Source organism: Typopeltis vanoorti, chromosome 7, assembly GCF_054136105.1.
Source record: "Typopeltis vanoorti isolate ZY-2024b chromosome 7, IOZ_Tvanoo_1.0, whole genome shotgun sequence".
Classification (NCBI taxonomy): domain Eukaryota; kingdom Metazoa; phylum Arthropoda; class Arachnida; order Uropygi; family Thelyphonidae; genus Typopeltis; species Typopeltis vanoorti.
This window is the reverse complement of record NC_143555.1, coordinates 95,565,161-95,588,576: the sequence shown is the minus strand read 5'-3', so window position 1 is coordinate 95,588,576 and position 23,416 is coordinate 95,565,161. Positions and strand designations below refer to the sequence as shown.

The 23,416-nt window shown below is 33.1% G+C and overlaps 1 protein-coding gene across 1 annotated transcript in view; it reads left to right on the top strand.

Annotated features, from left to right (window-relative positions):
* Positions 1–23,416, top strand: part of LOC150104881 (transient receptor potential-gamma protein-like) — a 350,865-nt gene that overhangs the window by 279,007 nt on the left and 48,442 nt on the right. The window contains exons 6-9 of the mRNA XM_090396037.1: positions 2,283–2,517; positions 11,878–12,030; positions 14,921–15,060; positions 18,959–19,074. Of these exons, the coding sequence (XP_090252163.1) occupies positions 2,283–2,517; positions 11,878–12,030; positions 14,921–15,060; positions 18,959–19,074 (644 nt within the window). The remainder of the gene's footprint in view (positions 1–2,282; positions 2,518–11,877; positions 12,031–14,920; positions 15,061–18,958; positions 19,075–23,416) is intronic.

Genomic DNA, 23,416 nt, shown 5'->3' with positions numbered 1-23,416 from the left:
AGCCATTAAAAAAAGACAGTGATTCACTATATGACAGTGGTCTGAAATCGAGCACGTTGTATGACTGGGGTATATAAGGGCAGCAAATTATTGCTTTGCTGTATTAATTATTTCATTGAACATTCATATTTTACGTTTTGTACAACATGAAATCATATTATTACGATCCGTCCTCTCACATGACTTATAGTCCTTATAAGGACTGGCTTAAAAGAGCGAAGCAAGAATGCTTTTCATCTTCCCCGTTATCTGTAGTGGACAGTGTAGGGATAAGGTATTATTGAGCTATTAAAGCTCTGATCATGGCAGGAGGGCAACAGAAATAGCCGAGCCTGAGTTAGAACTTCATTGGCTACAGCATTGCCATCCATTACCCTCCAAGGGTATTAATCATTAATCACCGCATCTCACGGTCGATTCTCACTCCGTTCTTCCTCTCGCTCACATGACATATAACAGAATTTATAACATAACATAACAAAATATTATAGTCCTTATAAGGACTGGCTTAAAGGGGCGAAGCAAGAATGCTTTTCATATTCCCCGTTATCTGTAGAGGACAGTGTAGGGATAAGGTGTTATTGGTAACAGCAATAGCCGGGCCTCAGTTAGAACTTCATTGGCTACAGCATTGCCATCCATTACCCTCCAAGGGTATTGGATTGAATGAATCAATCACCGCATCTCACGGTCGATTTGATTTTCCCCGTGACCAAAATATTGAGCAATTAAAGCTCTGATCATGGCAGGAGGGTAACAGCAATAGCCGAGCCTCAGTTAAAACTTCATTGGCTACAGCATTGCCATCCATTAATAATTTGTGAGTTCAACAAATCTTCATCATCGGCCTGTAGAGTAAGATAGGCTGAGAGTCAGCAGATAGTAGGAGAGGAAATAAAGATAGAGTGCATAGTGGTAGAGTAGGTGAAAGAGGCCTCAGTTGACCTGTTTTAGCTGTTTGTCCCCCAGGGGCGTTTCTAAAACGGTCGTTGATTTTTCACTTTACAAAAAAAGGAAAAATCCTAAAAAGGAAACATGTAACAAAACAAAAACGTACACAGAAAAGCAAAAATTGAAAGCTAAACTTAGAGGTGGAGGAAGGATCTGGCCCGAGTGATGCAGCTCACAAGGAACTGCACCGCCTCGCTGTAAGCCTTCGCCGCTCGGGTTCTCAGGTCCTCCCCCACCTGTGGGAGCTAAAAACCAGTGAAGCTGAGTACAGTAAACCCACAAAGTGGTTACTGTGTCTTTCTTTTGTTGTGGGCTGTTAATATTCTCTTGGCTACTTCACTTCCCTTGACCATGTCCAGTTTGCAGAGAGCTATAAAAAACGCCGAAACTGCCTCCTCATCTAAATCCATAGCTACCTCTACTTGATCAGGGCTGATTTTGCTGATGTCATCCACGAAAAGGTCACCCCATTTTGCACTGACAACATCAGGTCCATGCTTCCCTGTAAGGAGGAGTTCAGGTTCTCCTAATTTTGCCATCGCTTCTTTGAATTTATCCGCCACCCCAGGGATACCTCTAATAAGATGGCTTAGAGTCTCCCCTGCTTTTGCATGAGGAACTTCTGGGTGAGCGGTCTCAGCTACTTTTGCTGTTTTGGGCGTTACCAACTCTTCTTCCTGTGGGCTTAATGGCCTTTTGGAGGTGTTGATGTTCACCTCCATCTTTCCTTCTTCTGTATCTATTTCATCTGTATTAATATCTATATTGGTATTGATGGTTTCAATAGCCACTGTTTCTTCTTGTTGGATTTTACTGCTTGTGGAAGTTTTTTTCCCCTTTCGGTTTTTCTTAGAAGTGGAGGTATGGATTTCTGTTATATCAGGATCAGGAGCAGCCTCGAAAGGAGGAGAAGCTTCCTGTGCTGTGTCATTTCCATTGCTTGGTGGAGTTGCTGGCGTGATTGCACCACCCAAGGGTATTGGATTCACATCAACCGTGACCAAAATAAAAATCGAATTGCAGTTTATCTAAAACTGTTATACAGTTAATTAATAGGTGTATTTAACAAATTGCATTTTTTAGTGATTTATATTTTAATTTCTGTTTTTGATTTTAGTTTCTAATGTGTATTAAATAATTAATGTCACATGTTAAGCTTTTATTAATTAGTAAAAATTAGGAGACAATAACGACTTAAATATTAAATGCTGTTTTTTTATATTAGCAATGCGTTAATAGTTGCCACTTGACTTGTTTGCTAATTATAAACCCTATTTAATTTTTTTGATAAATATTTTATTCTAAATATATGATTTTAATCTTCTATTTAGTTCTGTGCCCATCCTAACGTCCAACAACTTTTAGCCTCCATTTGGTACGAAGGCCTTCCAGGTTTCCGTAGAAAAAATATAATCTTTCAGACAACGCAGATCTTCAAAATTGGAGTTCTTTTCCCAGCATATTCTGTTGCCTACGTTCTAGCGCCTCATTCACCGCTAGGAAAGACACTCAGGAAGCCTTTTATTAAATTTATTTGTCATTCGGCTTCGTATGTCACTTTCTTATGTAAGTATATATATAAACTTTTTTTTTTCGCAATTTAAGTTTCAGGAAACATCAACTTTATCTTAACATACGAATATTATAGGTACTTTGCAAAGATTTTACTATGAAATTATTATGATATTACTAGAAAGTTTCTGTATAGTTTTAGATTCAAATATTAAAAAAAAATCGTGCAATTTTCAAATATTGTATTAAATCATTGTGTGAAGCCATGAAAAAGTGGTTATTTTGCTTTTCTTTTCGTTTGTTTCTAAGTCAAAAGGTAGCAGCTTTCTACAAATAAACCTACAAATAAGGAAATTGAAAATGTACATGAAATTTACATATTTTAGATAACCCATCACATAAAGCTATTCCTAAAACTGTTTTCAGAATGGTTTTTTATTTATTTATATTTGTATACTATATTCGAAAATAACTCATCGGGTGCATTTTTTTTAAAACTTTAACGCCCTCTTGAGGTGCATTTTATAACTCTCTTTTTGAAAACTTTAACGCCTCTACATTTTGCTCTCTTTTTTCACTAAACATCACATGCATATATATATATATATATATATATATAATTTTACAGCCTGTGTTCCCACTTATCTCGTAATAATCATACAATCCGAATAATTTCTCAAGAGGTTTGCAGTTATTATTGGTATTGAATTTATTGTCATTACATTATTTAAGCCACTATTAATTATCAATATTATTATGTTGTTTTATTCAAAATAATGCAATTTATTAATATTATTTTATTATTATAACGCTTAATGATAATTAATGATATGCTTTTATTAATTATGAGTGTTAATATTTCCCCTCTTCAAACAAAAATTGTGTGTGTTCTTCTGGCCGATCTGCCTGTTTTGCGGGTTGAAACACCGGAGCTTCAGGGAAGGAAACTCATCCACTTCCGTATAAGAACTACTAACTCACCTTCAGTTGAAAAGCACCTATAATGTGTCTTAGCGCCCTAGACAGGATTCTAACATATGTCTTTCCATTTGAAGGGCATCGTCGATAGTGACAGATGTTCTCTCTTGATATATTAAACAATTAAGTTAAATATTAAATGAAGTAACATATGGACTACGTATTATTTACTAAATTAAACGAAATTAAGCTAAATAACATATAGATTTCTAAAATTGTATTATTTAATAAATATTATTAATGTCTATTCCAGTAAGTAAAGATGTTGAATTTGAAAGGGAAAACGTTAATAATATTTAACTCTTTCAAATTCAACATTCTGTCATTATTTTTAGAAATTCGTTACATTAAATAAAAATAATAAATTATTATTATTATCATCATCATCATCAATGCATTTAACCATTCACATTATTATTAATTCATTTCAATTTTTGGTTCCTGACGTTATTATTTATCATTCACATTAGCAACTGCAGCCTTTAAATTTCAATCTGTTCACATTCACCTTTTAAATCTGCTATCCAAATCAATAATGAGTACACATTGAAAAAATATTTTTAATATATTTTTAAACATAATTCACATATTAGACAAAGATTAATTCTAATGCCTTTTAATTTTCTTTTTTTATTTCAGCGAATGCTGCAATTTCAACATTGCAGCATTCGCCTTCTTAACATGATATATTATCGTCGTCGTGTGTCACGCTTTCGCGCAGGCATAGACATTTTACTGCGTAAGCTTCCGTAACCAATAATCCCGCGGAATTGGTTGGTTGCTCCATATTCCCGGTAGTATCCCATGTCTGTCAAAACGTGTGTTCACAGGGCCGGTTTGCGGGATGAAACACCCCAAATAAACTGGCGAAAAAAACCCTGCGGTCCACGCCCACAAGGCCGGCTAACTTGGCTATGGCTGAGGAAGATCCTTAAGCCTCTCACGTCGTCGACGGGAATCGAACCTAGGACACTCCTTCCATTAATTTAACAGATAACAGATTTAACATATGTTAAATTAATCATTCACTTCTCTAAAGTAGAATTAATTAATACTCATTTCAGCGCGGTTATGAAATTGGAATTCATTTAAGCTTGCAAAACTAGTCTTGTATTCGGCGGAGTTCAGCGTATGGTTGCGAAGCGCACAGCCACTAGGCTGACCGTGCGGACGATATATTATACAATTAAATAATAGGTGTATTTTGAAAAATGCATTTTTAAATGAAATTCACAAAATAAACAAAAATTATTTACATTTTTGAAGAATGCAGTCTCCCGTTATTCTACAGTTTGTTTATTTATTTATTTATTTATTTTTCCTCCTGAATCTTCTTCGGAGCCTTAGATTTTGTTCAAAATACAATGCAGTTCTTCGCATTCCATAACTTTCGTATAGATTTACGTTCGATGATTTGTAGTTCGAAACTAACTTAGATTAATTTAACATCTGTTAAATTAATCATTCACTTCTCTAAAGTAGGATTAATTAATACTCATTTCAGCGCGGTTATGAAATTGGAATTCATTTAAGCTTTCCAAACTAGTCTTGTATTCGGCCGAGTTCAGCGATCTATGCATATATATCACCTGCTAGATCCTTTGTCATGTCAATGGATACCTGCAAAGTGAGACCAATCATTATTCATTCTATAATTAATTCTACTACTGTCATATGTCACCTTACTAGATATAAGCACGTTGAATACAGTTGAACACGTTGAACACGTTGAATGTTTGCGATAACACAAAGAAATTCAAACAATTACAGTTCTACAAATGCCATTTGTAAGAAAATGGCAGGAAAATATCTTTTTCGCATTTGTGTGTGTGTGTGTGTGTGTGTGTGTGTGTGTGTGTGTGTGTGTGTGTGTGTGTGTGTGTGTGTGTGTGTGTGTGTGTGTGTGTGTGTGTGTGTGTGTGTGTGTGTGTGTGTGTGTGTGTGTGTGTGTGGTGGTTATTGTTGTTTTAGAATTTGAAAGAACGTAAGTAGGCATAATATTAGAAATAAAAAAGAAATGTGCAACTTATGTTTAATAACTTAATTTTAATCGTAAAATTTGCGCCTATGTATTTAAAGAATCTTCAGTAAAGAATGGAACAGAACTTACATTTTTTAAATCTTTTTCTTAATACATAGTTAACAGAAAGGGTCTAAAAAGTGCCACAATAGTTTTGGTAGAGTAGCAATCGGTTACGCGATGTATTAAGGAAGTCACAGTTTTTTTTTTTGACTCGGATGTGACTTTGCATGAATATAACGGCCTGTGTGAGTTTTCCTTCTGAAAACATCTTATCTATATTTCATGTTCTACAGATGACTTCCTATAAATGCATTACATTAAATGTTCTTGAGAAATGGTTCCAGTGAAACCTTCATTAACAAAGCTTTCAACAGATATAGGATTCTAGACTCCTCTGCTCAAAAAACAATGACTCGTATTCCACTTCCGTATATTAAAGCAATATCTAAACGTCTTGTGAAAATTTCAAAGCCTATCAACATCTATATGACATTTCTAAAAGTTATGCTAAAAGTCTAAAAGATATGCCCTTGTCCATCATGAAGAGCATAAATTTTATATCGAGTATCTTGAATCTGAACAATCCGGCCTTACTGAACAAGTTATCGCTACTAAACACAGAGTCCTGCAAGTTAGATACATATGAAAATATTCTGCCATTAAACTTAATTTATTCAAAGTACGTTATCTATTTATTTTATTTCAATAAGATGCTATTGTAGGCTTCCACAATGATAACTACAGCCGATGTGGCATACGTCATTAAAAGATGGGTCATGATAGTGAAAAAAGAATTAAACAAAAACAATCAGGACGATGATAAAAACTGATGAAAATTCATAGAAGAGTGCTGAAAAGGTTTGCACGTTCGTTACCATCTGTGAGCACTTTCAAGTACTGTGTGTGGGATGTAGATGATCGTCCATTCCCTCCAAGAATGAAAGGTTTTGATTTGAATGCTATAGAGCTCGATATTGGACAGTAGACCGTGGAACGGATCAACGAATTTCTGAAGTCAACCTTCTAACTCCGTATGAGAATATCATCATCATCATCATCATCATGTGTATCAAGGATTTAAGCCTAGCATGGCCTGTTCCGGCCTTAGAAGTCATCGTTGATTCGTTTAAGAGGACGTCCTGGTTTTTTTTTCTCTAATGTCTTGTTTTGGTAATCTTTCTGTTTTCATTCTTTGAACGTGTTCCATCCATTTATGTTTATATTTTTTAATTTTTTCTATTACTGGTTCTTGGTTTAATTCTTTCATAATATCTTCGTTTCTTTTGTGATCAAATAGGGTATACTTTGCAGTTTTCCTCATAAACTTCATTTCTGCTGTTGTTAATCTTTGTTTGTCTTTTTGTTTTATTGTCCAGATTTCGCTTCCATACATTAAGACTGGTAGGGCTAATGCATTGTATACTTTTAGTCTGGTTTGTTTTTGAACTAGGTTTGGTTTAAATATAGAGTTAATTACACCTGTTATTTTTAAATATCTTGCAATTTTTACGTTTATATCTTTTTCATTTTAGATCTTAGAACATTACACCTGTTCTAAGATCTTGTTTTCTATTACTATTTCAGTTCTTGCTGGATCTTATCCTTTAAAAGCCATAATTTTTGATTTTTCTGTTGATACCATAATCTTTGGCTATCATACCGTATCATATATCATACCATATTCTTTGGCTATCTCATTTAGATCTAAAATAACTTTCTGTATCTCTTCAGAATTTGTAATTATTATTTGGTCATCGGCAAAAAGGAGAGTGTTTAAGTTCACTGTAGGAGAAAGTTTAATTCCTTCCTGTAAATTTTTATTCCATTTTATTATTATTTCATTTAAGTAGATATTAAAAAGGGTTGCTGCGAGAGGATATCCCTGTCAGATCCCTTGGTTTATCTCTCTCGTATATGATAACTCGTGATTTAATCTTATTTGTATTTTTTTTATTATTTTCATATACACTTTTGATAACTTTTAGGATATTATTTGGTATTTGTCTTTCTTTTAATGTTAAATAATATTAATGAAGGGGATACAAATCCTTTGATGTTTATCTGCCAGTAAGCGAAACTCTAAGAACTAGGACTAAGATCTATGAGTTTCATACTGAAAAAAAAAACTATCGGCAAATCCAAGTGTAAGTAACCACATGGTAGTACAACACCAAGGCAACTCGTATCAAAGGTGGAGCAAGCTCCCTCACTATCCTTGATATTTTCTCATAATATAAAAACACAGCCCCTAGGGGATGTAATACTGTAATTACATTATGAGGAGAGGTAACTACACAGACCGGTTTCAACTTGATATATTCATAGATCTTAGTCCTAGTTCTTAGAGTTTCGCTTACTGGCAGATAAACATCAAAGGATTTGTATCCCCTTCATTATTATTAAGGTTGCCAGAAAAATAACCTTTTGGCTATTATTCTATGTTAAATAATATGTTTCTTTTAACTTTGTCAAATGCTTTTTCAAAGTCAATAAATGCAATATGTGTTTCTAAATTATATTCTCTTCTTTTCTCTATTATTAATTTTAGGCAAAGGGCCGGGTCTATACATGATCGTCCTTTTCTAAATCCATTCTGTACTTCTAAAATAAAGTTTTCGGAATATTTCATTAGTTTGCTATTTACGATTCTGCTATATATTTTGTAACAGGAATTTAGTTTATATAATATTATATATATATATATATATATATATATATATATATATATATATATATATATATATATATATATATATATATATATATATATATATATATATATATATATATATATATATATATATATATATATATATATATATATATATATATATATATATATATATATATATATATATATATATATATATATACTGTATATATATATTGGGGAAGGAGTGTCCTAGGTTCGATTCCCGTCGGAGACGTGAGGAGGATCAAGCTTAAGGATCTTCCTCAGCCATAGTCAAGTTAGCTGGTTTTGGGCGCGGACAGTAGGGTTTCATCCGGCAAGCAGGCAAACCGGCCCCGTGAACACACACACACACACACACACACACATGAATACCTCCAATAGGGATGCAGCAGAGGAGTAGCGTGCCGGCTGCATTATTTCGCCGTGACTCCTCGTTAGGAGGAGACCCAACCCATCTGAATCAGACGGAAGGGATAGATAGATGTGTATTATAACTCCGTATGTACAATATATGTAGCCTACTGGATCATACCGAATAAATAGTTTTCTTTTCCATTTGGTAACTTTTGAAATTATACCAAAAATTCGAATAATAATAACTACTAAAACTTTTTTTTTAGTATTTTTGACAGCAGTTTAATATATCATGCATAACGAATGGGAAATAAATAACCTCATAGTTTCCTATAAGTTAGAAAGAATTGTCTTAATGAAGTATATCAAAGTAAAGTCACCTTGGTTGTGATCTTTCTGTGTGGAGTTTGCGCGTTAGATGTGTTTATCACGTCCTCCCAAATTCTTGATCAGTTGTTCCACTGAATGCCTATTCAATAAGACGGTTGGGTGGCTTCAGTTCGAAGTCTCGCATTTTAACAAGAAGCGCTGTATCGGTAATGATTTCCCATAGAACGAACACAATAGAAAACAGAAGCGGTAAAACGTTCGAACTCAGCATCAAGTTGAGAAGCCAAAAAGAAATTGGGAGAGAGAGAGAGAGAGAAGAATATGCTTCTGGCGATAAAGAGAAGATAGTAAAGAAGAGCAGTCGTCTTTCTTAATTGCTCCTAAATGCGTTTCGCAGCAGAAAAAAGGAATTTTCAATGTGTAACTGCAGAAGTTCGCATTTTCTTAAACTTCCTTAGAAAGCTTTTATCGGGCTGTTGAATAGAGAAAGGGAAAAGCTGAATAAAAAAGGGTGGCATTATAGGAAACGGTTTACTAGGGACAGCTGATATAAATGAACCTATGTTGAAAATAACGAAAAGTTTTTTTTGGACATAGAAGGATTTAAAAATTAAAAAACCTGAAAGGTCTTTTAATTGACAGTGCTTATTGAGACATCCCTGGAAGCAAAGAAATGTTTGAACACTTTCAAGTTATGACGTCAATAACTTACATAAAATTATGATTCCGGTTTTGTTTTTCTCTAACTTCTCTTATATTCTGCATGAAATAAAACAGCTGTTAGTGGAATCGAAGCCATATATATGTAAACACGTTTCTTTGATATTGAAATTTGTGGATTACATGATCTATGCTTACTAAATTTAAGCGCTTAATAATAATCATAACAATCTATTTGCTATATATAAAACGAGAGCAAATTGTCATCACTAGATTATTTTTTAAATGTAATCATAAACAGAAGTCAGAGGGAGACAAATATATTTTTCATTATGATACACCAAAATCTGATGCGTGGAAAATGTTTCACATAAAAATTTCATTGTTTGCTATGTTTTTGTATAAAATCATCCATCACCAGTTACAATACTACTGGAAACTTTAGCAGTAAGATTTATCTACTGAGAACTGAGCCAACAATTAAAAAATTTAATGACAAGCCTTATGTGTAAGTAAAGTCGTCTCTAAAAATTCGGACGATTCCTAGACCACTCAATAGTAGGCGAAAGACCGTCCATCTTAGCGTTGGCTCCACTCAGTGATGGCCTTCCACCCACCACCACCGAGCAGAACCGGTCATATTTAGAAGAAAAGCATTCACCGACAAAGCCCCTCACCGGGCCATGCCGGAAAACACTTTCCCCGGAGACTCAAATTGCTCCCTTAAGGCAAAAACTTTAAAGAGAGCGTACGCCAACAATTAAAAAAATTTAATGACAAGCCAGAAGTATTTAAGCATAAAAGCTTGATATTGAAGCCTCAACTGTCCTTATACTTATAAGGACTGGCTTAAAGGGGCGAAGCAAGAATGCTTTTCATCTTCCCCGTTATCTGTAGAGGACAGTGTATGGATAAGGTGTTATTGAGCTATTAAAGCTCTGATCATGGCAGGAGGGTAACAGCAATAGCCGAGCCTCAGTTAGAACTTCATTGGCTACAGCATTGCTATCCATTACCCTCCAAGGGTCAGCCTCAACTGCTACATCTGTTTATTTTGTTAAGTTAATAATATTTAAATTAAATTATTGTGTATTAAAATAATTATGAATTTTTTTATTATATTCTAAGAAAAGAGCTAAATTCTTGTCATAATTTAATGTATTATATTATTAGATTTATCTTTATTAACCAGTAAATTGCTTATACAGTGAAAAACTAATAAAATAAAGGTCGAAATTTTGCCTTTTAATACGGTTATTATAAGTTCATTCCCTTATATAAATGTTTTGCTTTAATAGGCTATTAATTGTGTAGTTTTAAATGTTTAAAAACGTCAATATGGTAATACAGTTCACATATGTTTTTTGCAATGAGAATGTTGTACGCTTGCTTTGTGTAGTGATATGTGAACAATAAAAATAGCCATTTTTGTGTGCTTTCAGATCTGTGTTGTAATTTCTGTAATATTTAAGTTTAAACTTTCTGATGGCCTTACAACACTTGATTTAATGAGTTTTACTTCATTAATCTCTGCATCTGTCCATACCGTAAACTATTGTAATTAGTGTCTATTGTGATGTATTTATTCTTAAACTATTATAATGTCATTAGCATAGAATATGCTATATATTGATAACTGTATTCCTACTATTTACGGATTATTCCTAAATAAGCTTAGTCAGTAATTTCATGTCAAATAAATGTAATGTAGGAGATACTTTCAAATGTGTCTGTTATTGTTTACCAGCTTTTATAGCTTTAGGAAGAGAACCATTAACCTTATATGGTTAGAGATATTATTATATTATATAAATTATATAAAACTTGCACTATGTTTATAAATTTAGACCCTATGAGTGATGTATTTTAAATAAGAAATGATGCTTAACTCGATCAAAAACTTTTATTTTATTTTCTTGTCACCAATTGCTGATACTAATCCATGTTTTGAAACCTTGTTTTCCTGACAAAATTCATCACTACCGAAGTAATTTACACAGACGCATTACATTATTGTACTCTATTAATAGCCACTTTCAGTTTATAAAAAATAAAATGGTGTATCATCATATTCTGATGATTTTATGTTAAGATTTCTCTTAGGATTTTTTATTTTATTTGACATAGTATATTATAATAAACGATATATAATATTATTTTATTATTCAGTTTATATTTAATAAAGGACAATATACTTTCATATTCTCTTATTGATATATGCTGATAGCTGTTAACGTTTTCAAAAGAATGACGTCACTTTGACCAGCATATGAAACATACCGTTCTGAATGTATATTAATTTATTTGACTAGTGGTAAAATATAATAATAAAAAATAAAAAATATCCGCAACCGAAATTTTTATATTCTTACAGTACTCCTAATTTTGGCGTCCCAAAGGATAGAAACAGTACTTGTAGAATTATTTGGAACTGAAGAAATGAAAGAAAAGATGCGAACTGACATCACAACGAAACGTGGAGCGCCACCTAGCGTCGTCGAATGGATGATTCTAGCATGGGTAATGGGTATGTTATATATCTTTCTCTGGTGTATATTAGTTAAATAAAAAATTCCAATCAGCTTAGGTATATATGATTCAAATTATATAAAAAAAATGGATTTTTTATATAAAGCTTCCTTGCATTATTAATCTCGAGCTAATAATTTTTTTGCATTTTATTTTGTATCAGATAAACTACATACATACATATAATAATAATAATAATTTTTTTATTTTAAACACTTTATTATGTCTTATATACATATAATAATTACATTATAAAATTATAGAAATTACAAAATTTAATAATTCTAAAAATTACATACATATGATAATAATAATAGTATATTTTTTAAATTCAATGATTTTTATTATTAAAATTATGATTGCATATGATGCATTTACAAAAACATGTTGTTCTAGTTTTTTTTTAACAATGAATTTCATACAAATTTTCCTTTTTTTTTGTATAATGTGTTAATAATAGTTACTATACATGGCAATTTATAGTTTGCAATTGAATAAGATTACATTTCAACAGCATTTATAGTATAACAATAAGTTATATATATTCTACAATTTTTCTTTTCAATGTAATAAATAAATTTTTCCCCTTTCTGTTGATCTAGGTTGAGATGTAATGTCTCAGCTTGCATCCTCGAAGCTTTTTAATAAGCTTATCTGAGGATGACACTGGTTAGATATTTTTTTTATTGATTTGATTGCTGGAAGTAGGCTGATGTTTGAGAGGTCAAATGAATGATCTGAAAGGTCTGATCAAAGTGGAAATTGCCGCTATATTCTGGTGTTATTACATCTGTCTTGATGGTTCACGTTCATTTTTGTTGTGATCTTCTTTTTGAACTAATTAGGAGACTTTTTTTTCACTGTGGCAGTCCTTTTATGTCTTCTGAGCTTTTGATTTGTATCGGCCTTGAAGTTTGTGACTTCCTCAAGAATATCTTGACATCTCTGATCCACAAAAATTGGTAATTTTTTTCTGTTTTTGCTTTTCTTGCTTGGTACAACAGATTCCGGTTGAATGGTGTTAAATAATCGGATAGGAAAATTGGTGTATGGTCTTACAATGCATCCAAGCCCTTGGCAACTGTTTTTTTCTGCTGGATTTTATGAGATTATCTCTTGTGGACTTGCTTGTAAGACGAACTATGACTGGTGTAGGTCGTGGCAAGCCTTGTTTTTTCCTCTTCCTAGGAATCCGATTTACGGTCTGAATGTCGTTAAGCTGTAGGGGGATATCAATTGCATGGCCTAATTTTAAAACTATGTCTCTGGGGTTTTCTGTAGTTGCAGTTTCAGGAAGACTGTTTATGACAAGATCTTCTTTATGTTGTTGCTGATTTAAATGTTCATATTGTAGTTTTAGAGAATTAAGTTCTTGACGGAGTTCGAATGTCGCTTTCATCAAATTGTGTTGCCTGTCAGTTAGTGCGTTAATGCTGATTTTAATGTCTTTTACTGTTTGCAACACTTCTATCACTGCTAAATTATTATGTTTTACTAAATCTTGATAATCGCTAGTTTTTTTGTTATTTGTTCGTTCTGTTTGTCAAAAAGTTCTTGCACAAGATCTACTAAGCTGGCTTTTATAGTGTCTAGACCGTTTTCTATTAGTATATTTAAGGAGTTCAAATTATAGGACTCACCTGTATTTTTTTGCCTGTTCAGTTCGTCGTCTGATTTTGCCTCCGGTATAATTGACTGCACTGTAGGTGGCTGCCTTAGGTGTATTTCTTTGTTCTCCCTAGGCACTTCCATTCCTCGCGTGTTGCATTGGATTTACGTTGCCAGGTTGTTTCTTAAAGGCCGGCACATGTAAAGTGTAGAATCTTACTGCATTTCCTACAGGTTATATGATTTCCGTCGGAAAATAAATCCTCCAGGCATTTGATACACTTCATGACTCACCTTTCTTCCCCTGAGCAACAGTAGTGATTATAAAGATCGCGACGTTCTTTGTTCTTCGTTCGTTGTTGACCACAGTCCTCTTTGTTCACTTTTCAGCACTTCAAAATTTGGTTTCTTCTTAGCCGAAGACAGTGAATTTTATATCACTGTCTTCGGCGTGACAAGTAGAGTTACTTGGGAACACTTTCAAAATAAAAACGGTATTTAGAACTACTTTAAAACTATAAAAAACAGGAGCATCGATATCACCGTGCGCCCGTTCGTATGCCTACAAATGCCCTCTCAATCATCACAAATTATTATTATTATTGTTATTAATAATTCAATACATGTTTTGAATTCGTGAATATAAATATAATTCAGTATTTTGCAATGTTTTAAGAAATAGGTTATTTATAGAATTCAAATAAATTGGTAACTGAAATCAATAACATTAATAAATAAAAATAAGTAAAATAAATAAATTCTTATAATTGTGTAAATAAAAAGTGTATAAATTGTTAAGATTGCATAAATAAAAGTTTAAATAAGTCCCCAACCAAAATAATGAATAAATAAAACTGGAAATAAATGTTGCCAGGGCAACGTTTTCTAGGCCTTTCTGGCCTAGAAAAGGGTTAGGCCTTTCTGGCCTAAATAAATCATTCAAGATTTTTATTTATTTTATTTGTATTACCAGTTATTTATAATTTCACTTTTTGGTTTTCTATCATTCAAGGTTTTTATTTATTTTATTTGTATTACCAGTTATTTATAATTTCACTTTTTGGTTTTCTAAATATAAACTCTTTAGATTTTAATATTATATTATAGTGAGGATTTATTTTTTTTATTAATGTATATCTGTTGACTCATGATAATAATAATGTTCTGATCGAGATATTTCGGTATATACTGTATATTGCAGAAATCAATTAAAAGTTATCTTCATTGATTATTATAATGAAATAGAATCAGCTGACTGTTTGGCATTTTCAATTTTACAGGGCTGATATGGAGCGAAATCAAACAATTATGGGAAAGCGGCCTGATGGAATATATTAATGATATGTGGAATATCATAGATTTCATTACCAATTCGTTGTATGTAGCAACAGTTGCGCTCAGGATGGTGGCCTATTTTCAGGTTAGTAACAGAACAGTACCATATAGTTATAACATCTTCTTAAAATTATTTAAGAAAGATTAATATAGATTTTGATTATTTTAGTAATAGAATACTGCAGTGACTTAAAACGAAGCACAGAATATACATTAAATTTAAATTAGCCATTTACTTTTGTGTAAATAAACAGAGGGATGAAATAAAGTTCTAGATTTATCTATCTAAATACATGCTTCTAAGTTTTATGGGCATTTTTCATAGAAAGATATTTCTATTAACACAATTACCGTCAATGTTAATTTTCATATTCATTACTCAAGTTTATAAACACAAAAAATGTCGTAATTATTGCATTCTCAATTTACAGTTTATTACTTTCTGTAATTCACGGATTCGCACAGATCATGAGCTAACTTTGAGTTGCTTGCTATGATCAAAACAGACAATGCCATAATTTTCTTAAGAACACTTTATTATCTTTCAAAGAAATTACATTTCTATGCTGTGAAAAATTTAAACAACATTACAACATTTTGTTACAACTTCAGCACCAAGAATAAAGATTCTAGGAGTAAATTTATTCACGTTTATTTTTAAATAATATTTATTCATCTAATGTTATCTCCTCTTTCTCTTATGTGTTAAGCTCAATGGCCTTTCGCAAGCAAGTACCTCGGCTTCATAGAAGTCTAGTTAATGCTTAGACAGTTAATCCTATCTGCGTGGTCTGTTACATCTGTCAATTGCTTGTATTATCTGATAGGTTTTTCTCATGTAGAAAGGAAAATCCTGACATCTCTTTTTTTGTGACTGGTTAGCTCATCCTGAGTTGTAAAGTTCGTCTTTCTCTTCTTATTCAAGAGACATTCTTAAAGAAATCCTTATCCTTTAGTCATCCTAGAAGTCCATCTAGGATGGCAACCGCATGAACACTAACTCCACGAATTACCCAAATTTATGTTTATCCTAGACACAATCTAAATGTGTTCAAAGTCAAGTCAGTTTCATATTCTTGAGAAATAAACTGGAGCTATCAGAAAAAACCAACCACAGTCTGAAGATTGATTGAATGTTCTTTGCGCCCTAAACGATATTCAAACCAAGGTATTTTCGTTCATCGTCGTTACTAAGTGAGCTTGTAAGACTCTAATACAATATCCTCATTTCAACATTTATATTTAAATTATTTACAATATTTTAATGTATAATGCACAAAGCAATAACTTATTGCTTAAAGAGCTTTTAATGCTATTTAAATATCTTAGGTGCAATAGCAAGTAATAATTATATTCCTTGATTGATTCGTTAAAATTAACAAAAATGCTAATATGTATTGACAGAATTTACAATTACAAGTATAAAATCATAGAAAGAATAAGAATAAAAGAAAATGGGGGAAAAAGGAAACAAAAGAACAGAAGAAAAGTGTACACAAAGTAAAAGAATATAAAAAATAAAAATTAAAAAAGGACAGTATAAAAAACAACTGGGGGAATAATGATCAGTTTGAAGTATACTAAATCTAATAAAATAAAACAGTAACATAATATTCACAAAAGAAATTATATATATATTTTTTGTTGGGCCCATATACGAGAGGTTGGCTTGTCAACCTATTGTATATAGGTAGTGGGATGGGAAAGGAGAAACTTGTTGACATTCGATTTAAAAGCCTGTATATTGTATTCCTTGGGAAATACATCAGGGGAAGACAGTACAGCAGTAGCAGGGATGAAGGAGGAGGAAAAGAAGCTTGTTCTGTGGGTTTCATGGTGCACTGTGAAGGGATACTGGGCGGCAGCTGTACGTGTTCCAATGGACTTAGTACAGAGTGGAGGGGGGGATATGTATCGAAATAATGATAATAAATTTATCGCATACATCAAGTGCAAATTAGAGTACTGCCAAGCCTCTGCAACTCAGTCGGTAACAAGCCCCCACCCTTTAGTTGCAAAGACCTGCGTTTGAATCTTATCTGAGACGGGAAGAAAGTTTATAAGGATCCTTGAAATGAAGATGACTTAGCCGTTCCCATACGGAGGTGGTTGGAGCGTTTTTTTCTCATCCAAACTTGTGTTTTTTAACTCACGAAACAAGCAAACCGGCCAGAAGAACAAACACGTAACAGATATCGTATTCATACCTTTAGTATAATATATATTATAAGCAAACCGTAGTAAAGAATGAAATTCATCATCCACCTACTAAAGACATTTGTTAAAATCCATACCCACAGTGGGATTCAATTGTACGACCGAGTGGATAAAGTATCCGCTCTCCAGCTAATAGGTTATGAGTTCGAATATGCATTATAAAAGTTCATTACCACATAATACGTAAAAAACTCCAGAAGATAGTTATTCAATACAAAATGTATTTCAAAATCTAATATCAGTTTTTAAAAAAAAGGGAAAAGAAACGAAATTGTTTCTTTTCTTATTATTGTTGTCAAAAGCGTGGGGATCTGATCCGTAGGTTAAGACAGAAACAAATAATCTCCCAAGGCAGTTATTCGGTGCCAGTTCTAAATGTCCTGCTGTAGTCTCTAGGGCTTAAGTTACTCTTTTCCAGAAATTGGCTTTCTAGAAAAAAAACTGCCGTGTACGAAATGATAACACTGCAGGAAAAACAGTAGAAAATACCTTTTCTCTTTCCTATCAAACTTAATTAAAATATGTCTATCGTTTATAGAGAAAATCACTAAATAAGAATTAATTTTTAATCCCGATTGGTGGATGGCAATGTCACGTATTTCTATGCACATGTGCACGGATTATCTATTTTTTTGTCGAATGGCTCAAAAACATCGCTATTAGAGCAGCTGTTCGGTATCTGAAAGGCCCATTACTTTGTCTCTCGCGCCTGACGTTATCCTTTCACCGGAAATGAACTTTGACCTTATAGCAAACCATCTTCCCTATTATTGACGTGTTGTGAACATACTATTTTCTTTTGTTCCATTACGCCACTGAAGGTATAAGACCATTTCTAAGATTAGTATAAATCCTTTCGTTTTTTTCATATTGTTCGATTTCCCATAGCTTTCAGAATGTTATGTTATTTAAGATTTTAGAGGCTAGCTTCGTAAAAATTTTATAAACTCCCCCAACTATCAATTAATTCTAGAATTGTGTAATCCAACACCACTTAGAATTGCACATAATTGGAAATAATATTTTTCGATGCTAAATGTGTTGTAGATAAAAGTTGTACGACGCAACCAAGTGAAAAATTACGATTGTTGTAATTTTATCATTAAGTTGTACTTAATTATAATAAGAAAGAAATAAAGTTAGAAGATAATTATCTGACGTTAAAAAACTTTAAAAGTTAAAGTATATGTTAAACTTCAGGAATGCTATCTTATCTCTCTTAATTCTTGTGTTCGTGTTTAATTTCTCACTGAATTAACACATGTAGTTGTTAATTGCAAAAGATTGAGCACCTTTAGTGTTGCTTCACTGCATGATTGTTCTGTGACGCGGCAAAGCCAATTTACCGTTTGAGTTTAACTGATGCATTCTGGAAATATTTGTATAGATTTGGGATTAAAATTTGGTCATCTTTATGCATGGCGCAATCCTTAAAAGCTTCCGATAAATGAAATTGAAGTTGTTAGAAAGATGTTTCAGATAGAATTCGGATGAACAACGTTTCCAAGAACAAAAAAGAGAATATATGTTTATTTGATGCTCTGATGATAACTCTTCAACTACTTTTCGTATTACAATGGCTCCGTAGTGCCTATATATTCTGAGAAGTGATGTGTATGACAAAATATTCTTTGAATACGTGACCTAACAAAATCTATGGAAAAAAATAGGGTGAATTTCTTTATTTGACTTTCTATTACTTTCCTCTTTCTATATGAAAATAAGGAAAAAATCTTTAAATATCTTTTCTTTACTATCACAAACAGGTTCAGAAAGAGATAGCCATGAATACAGGAACTGCACATCTACCGCGAGAGAAATGGGATGCCTGGGATCCCATTCTGATTGCTGAGGGACTTTTTGCTGCTGCCAATGTATTCAGGTAGGTCATGTGATCACACCATTGGTCGGTTTAAGAATGTATTTGGAGAGAAAGGAGTATGCAAAGAACTCGCTTGCTTGAGGATAAAGTTTAGTCAATAAATGAAAAAAAAAAAACTTTAAAAGAAAATAATGAAGAATATAACGTTGTTAATTAGCACATATTAACACTGAAAACTATTAATATTTGCTAATTGGTCTTTGCATTTTCAAAGAGAGAGAGAGAGTCTTCGTTCATCTCCGATATTACAAGCCTATCTGAGGTACATCACGCGAAATGAATCAAGTGTTAATTTGCTATGGCCTTGGGAGTCCTGAGAGTTCTCTTTCATCTGCTCACCCTTAATACATTATAAAACCACAGCTCCTCCCCCACTTTTATATCCCGTTTAATGACCTCCCAGGAGGACAATAATCTGTAAACTTCCTCGTGCCAATAACCTACCCTGGTGTTGAGTATAAAGTTAATTATACTTCACCAGCACTGACTGTCTCCTCGATCGCTGTTTTCACGGCAGCCTGAAGCTTATCCAGTAATAAACTAACGTCCGTGATATACTGCGAGAAATTTATGCTCCCTTTGCTAGAGAAATGAACTCTACGGACAGAGTACACAAACAGTGTCTTCCGTCTCAGCCACGTGTGCGACATCTTTCCAACCCTCCCCCCTTCAAAGCGAAAGGATAACATGGGAAAATGCTACAGCAGGTCATCAGGTTCCGGATTACTTTAATAGGCTATCACGCGTTTATGGCCAGTACTTTAGAGGCAGCTCTAGCTGTGCTGTGTTATTTTACTGTTTCAGAGGCTTCATGTAAATGAACATTTCTCTTGTTTCACTACTCAAACAAACACCGCTCGATTCAGAAACGCCCCCCGGCGTGTACTTGAGCATCGACCAGTTTGCTGTATTGTTTCCGGTGAAAATTATCAAGTGGGAAATGTTTTTCTACTACAATACGAAAACTGTTTCCATCATTAAATAAGCTCTCTGTCTCTCTCTCTCTCTCTCTCTCTCTCAAGAAAATGAATTTTTCTTGAGACAAACAAATTCGTTTTTCTTTCTTTTTTTCCATTTTTTTCTCTCATCCACTTCATGCCTCTGTCTCCTTTATTTCATATTTCACTCTTTTTTTCTTTTCATCTTCTCTTGAGCTGTTTGTTTCTATATATATATATATATATGAATAAATAAATGCAAATTTAATTACTAAACTATTGTTGGAAACATTTGTATTTGAACTCGACAAATACAAACTGCGAGTTTTTTATTTCTTTTTACTTGACATTATGTTATCGCATTTTCCCCCTTTCAACTCAACTTAAGTTCTGCAAAAGAAAAAAACCATAACGAGGAAATGTGGTTCAAAAATATTTGAACCACATTTCCACTTATTTTGCTAATCAACTGCTGTACCCAATATTCTTCGTTATAAATAGACATTCTACTGTTTCAACTTGGAAAACTAAATCCAATGTTTAGATTATCTTCGAAAGCAAATTTTAACATATCAGACCTTTATGTTGGCAAGAGATTTCCCCCCGTTTCGAATTATTTTAATGCACACGCCATTCTTGATAGAACAGAAACTGGAAACAAAAACAAACAAACAAACATAACACCCAATTACACTTTATGTGTTCTTTATCGCACGCTACAACTTTGAACTAAACTACGAGTTCAGTACACGTGCGCCTCTCGGAGAAGCTTTGTACTGACTGTAATAGTGTCATCTGGTGATGTGTTCAGAACATTTTCACGTCTTGCATATGGTGTAAGGTATAGTCATCGTTGTTTCTTCTTTTTGATCACGTGTTCCCCTTTCTCTCTCTCTCTACCTACCGATTTCTTACTTTCCCTAACACTCGTTTACGTTTTCTAATCATTATCTTTTCATTTCTTCTTCTTCATGTTAATGTTTCAATAAATACTAAAGCAATTATTCATCCTATCAATCTCAGAAATATCAAACAATGCGGATTAATAAACGTAGAAGGAGAATGCATCATAAAATACTGGAGAACATCGTGAATGAAAGAAACTTATTATTGTGGGGGATAATGATCTTCGGTAACTCATTATATAGAACCTTCCTTTTTTAAAGGTTACTTTCTGAGATAATTTCGCAATGAATAAATCTGAGATGCGTAAATAAATTATTATGGACAAAATCGGGTTAGTTTCTTCAGTTTCTGCACGATCAAATTTTTCCATAGACGCATGTCCATCATTGAGCATAACTCCCGCTAAATGTAATTTGCTGTTAACGTATGTAAAGTAGTACAGTATAAGAATTAAAATCTATCCTCGGAGAGTGCAAGGTTGTTTGACTGAGAAAATTCAGTTTATTTGGAGAATTACGTGAATTTATTTTGGTTAATTCCTCCATATATTCTTTATAAATTTTTCCCTTCGAAAACCATAATCAGCTAAACTGTTTGTTATTTGCAGACTGAACAGTACGCTGATGATTATGAACCCTAGGATATTACTCTTTATTTTTGCTCTTCACGACATCTTCCTCGGTCAATACTGCCAAGATTTGATCACCCCATTTCTTCAGTCACTTCATACATCACTGTATGAAGTATGTAGTCACCGTACATCACTGGCTAACTTCCAATTTCGTTTCATTGAGATTATAAAGGAATCTGAGAAATTACAATACCATCTCGTGTCAGCATTTTTATCATGCTCTAACACTTTCACTATTAATATGATATATTCAATGTTGTTTCGTAATTTAAAATTTTTACATTTTTTAAATATTAAAAAAATTAATATTATTTATTTTTTTAAACTTCTGGAAATATAATTGCATGGCAAAATTTTCCTACTCTTTAATACTTGTCTGATTGTCGCTATCCATAGCTTCATACAACACAGAAAAAATAGTTATTACCAAAACATCATGACCAATAGACACCAAATGGAGACTTTATCAACTAAAAATAAACCACACAGCGCTGACTGTGACATTGCTGACTGCCAACATTTAATGATGGTAGTCATCAAGGTCACACTATTTCCAATATTGACACACGTGCGTATGAGCAGAGTCGTCTGTCGCAAAATTATTTCATCGTTTTGTATTAGTAAATGATGATTATAATCCCCCCCCCTCCAAAAAAAGATACGTTTACTTTTGAATGTGCATCAAAAGTAACATTCACTTCCTAATGGTGGCCTACCAAAGTAACATTTACAAATCTCTAACCAATATAAGATGTGCTTTTTTGGATTACGATCGAATCAGCTAAAGCTACAAGACCAGTATATTATGTCTATTAACTGTGGTTTCTTCTGGCTGTTTGCGGGAATAAGAAAATAGTCTTCGGAAGAAATAACTCGGTCGTTTCTTAAGACCAACTTTCGGTTTAAAAGCTCTCGTAAAGATTCTTTGTGAATCTTTATAAGAGTTTCTTCTCTGTGTCTTAGATAGGATTCAAACTCAAGTCTTTCCAGAAAGATATCGTCAATACCAACTGACTTAATGGAGGTTCGCTGATATAACAAATACAGATTTCTTTCTTTTCCCCCCGTTCTTACTGGGCATCTACTATTGGCTTCCTTTTAAGAAACATTAAAAAATAACAAAGAGAAATAGATATTAAAAAAACCTCAAATGTAAAGTAAATAGGAAGGAGTTAGTTTGAACTACTGCGCATGCTGACCGTACGAAAGAAAATTAAATAAAATATATGATTTGAACTGTATTCTTCCTTCCTTTAACACAACCGACTGCAAACTTTACGTAATCCGCCAAGCATGATCAATCCATCAATAAATAATAATCTAGAATAAGCAAATCAACAAACGGCAATAAAATAGCGATTCTATTGTAGCTTTCAAGGAAGCATGCAAGAAACTGAAAGATAATTAAATAATAATAATAAAAAAACCTTTCACAACTCGTAAATGTGCACAGCTCATAAATGTCAAATAATAAGCGCATATAAATAAGTTTTTGAAGTAGAGAGGCAATGTCTTAATAGTCATAGCTGACTTATTGTCGTCTATTGCACTTTGTGTGGCATACTCGTCAGTCAATCGACAGAATAAGTACGCACGTGCACACACACACACACACACACACACACACACACACACACACACACACACACACACACACACACACACACACACACACACACACACACACACACACACACACACACACACACACACACACACACACACATAAACTGAATTAAGCTAAGCGTTTTAGCCCTTTAGGGGACAATACCATACTTATATTTATCCGTTTAGCTAATTTCAATGAAAATGTTTGATTGAAATGGGGACCGATTGTTTATGCGAAAACCCTGAAATGAAAAAAAAT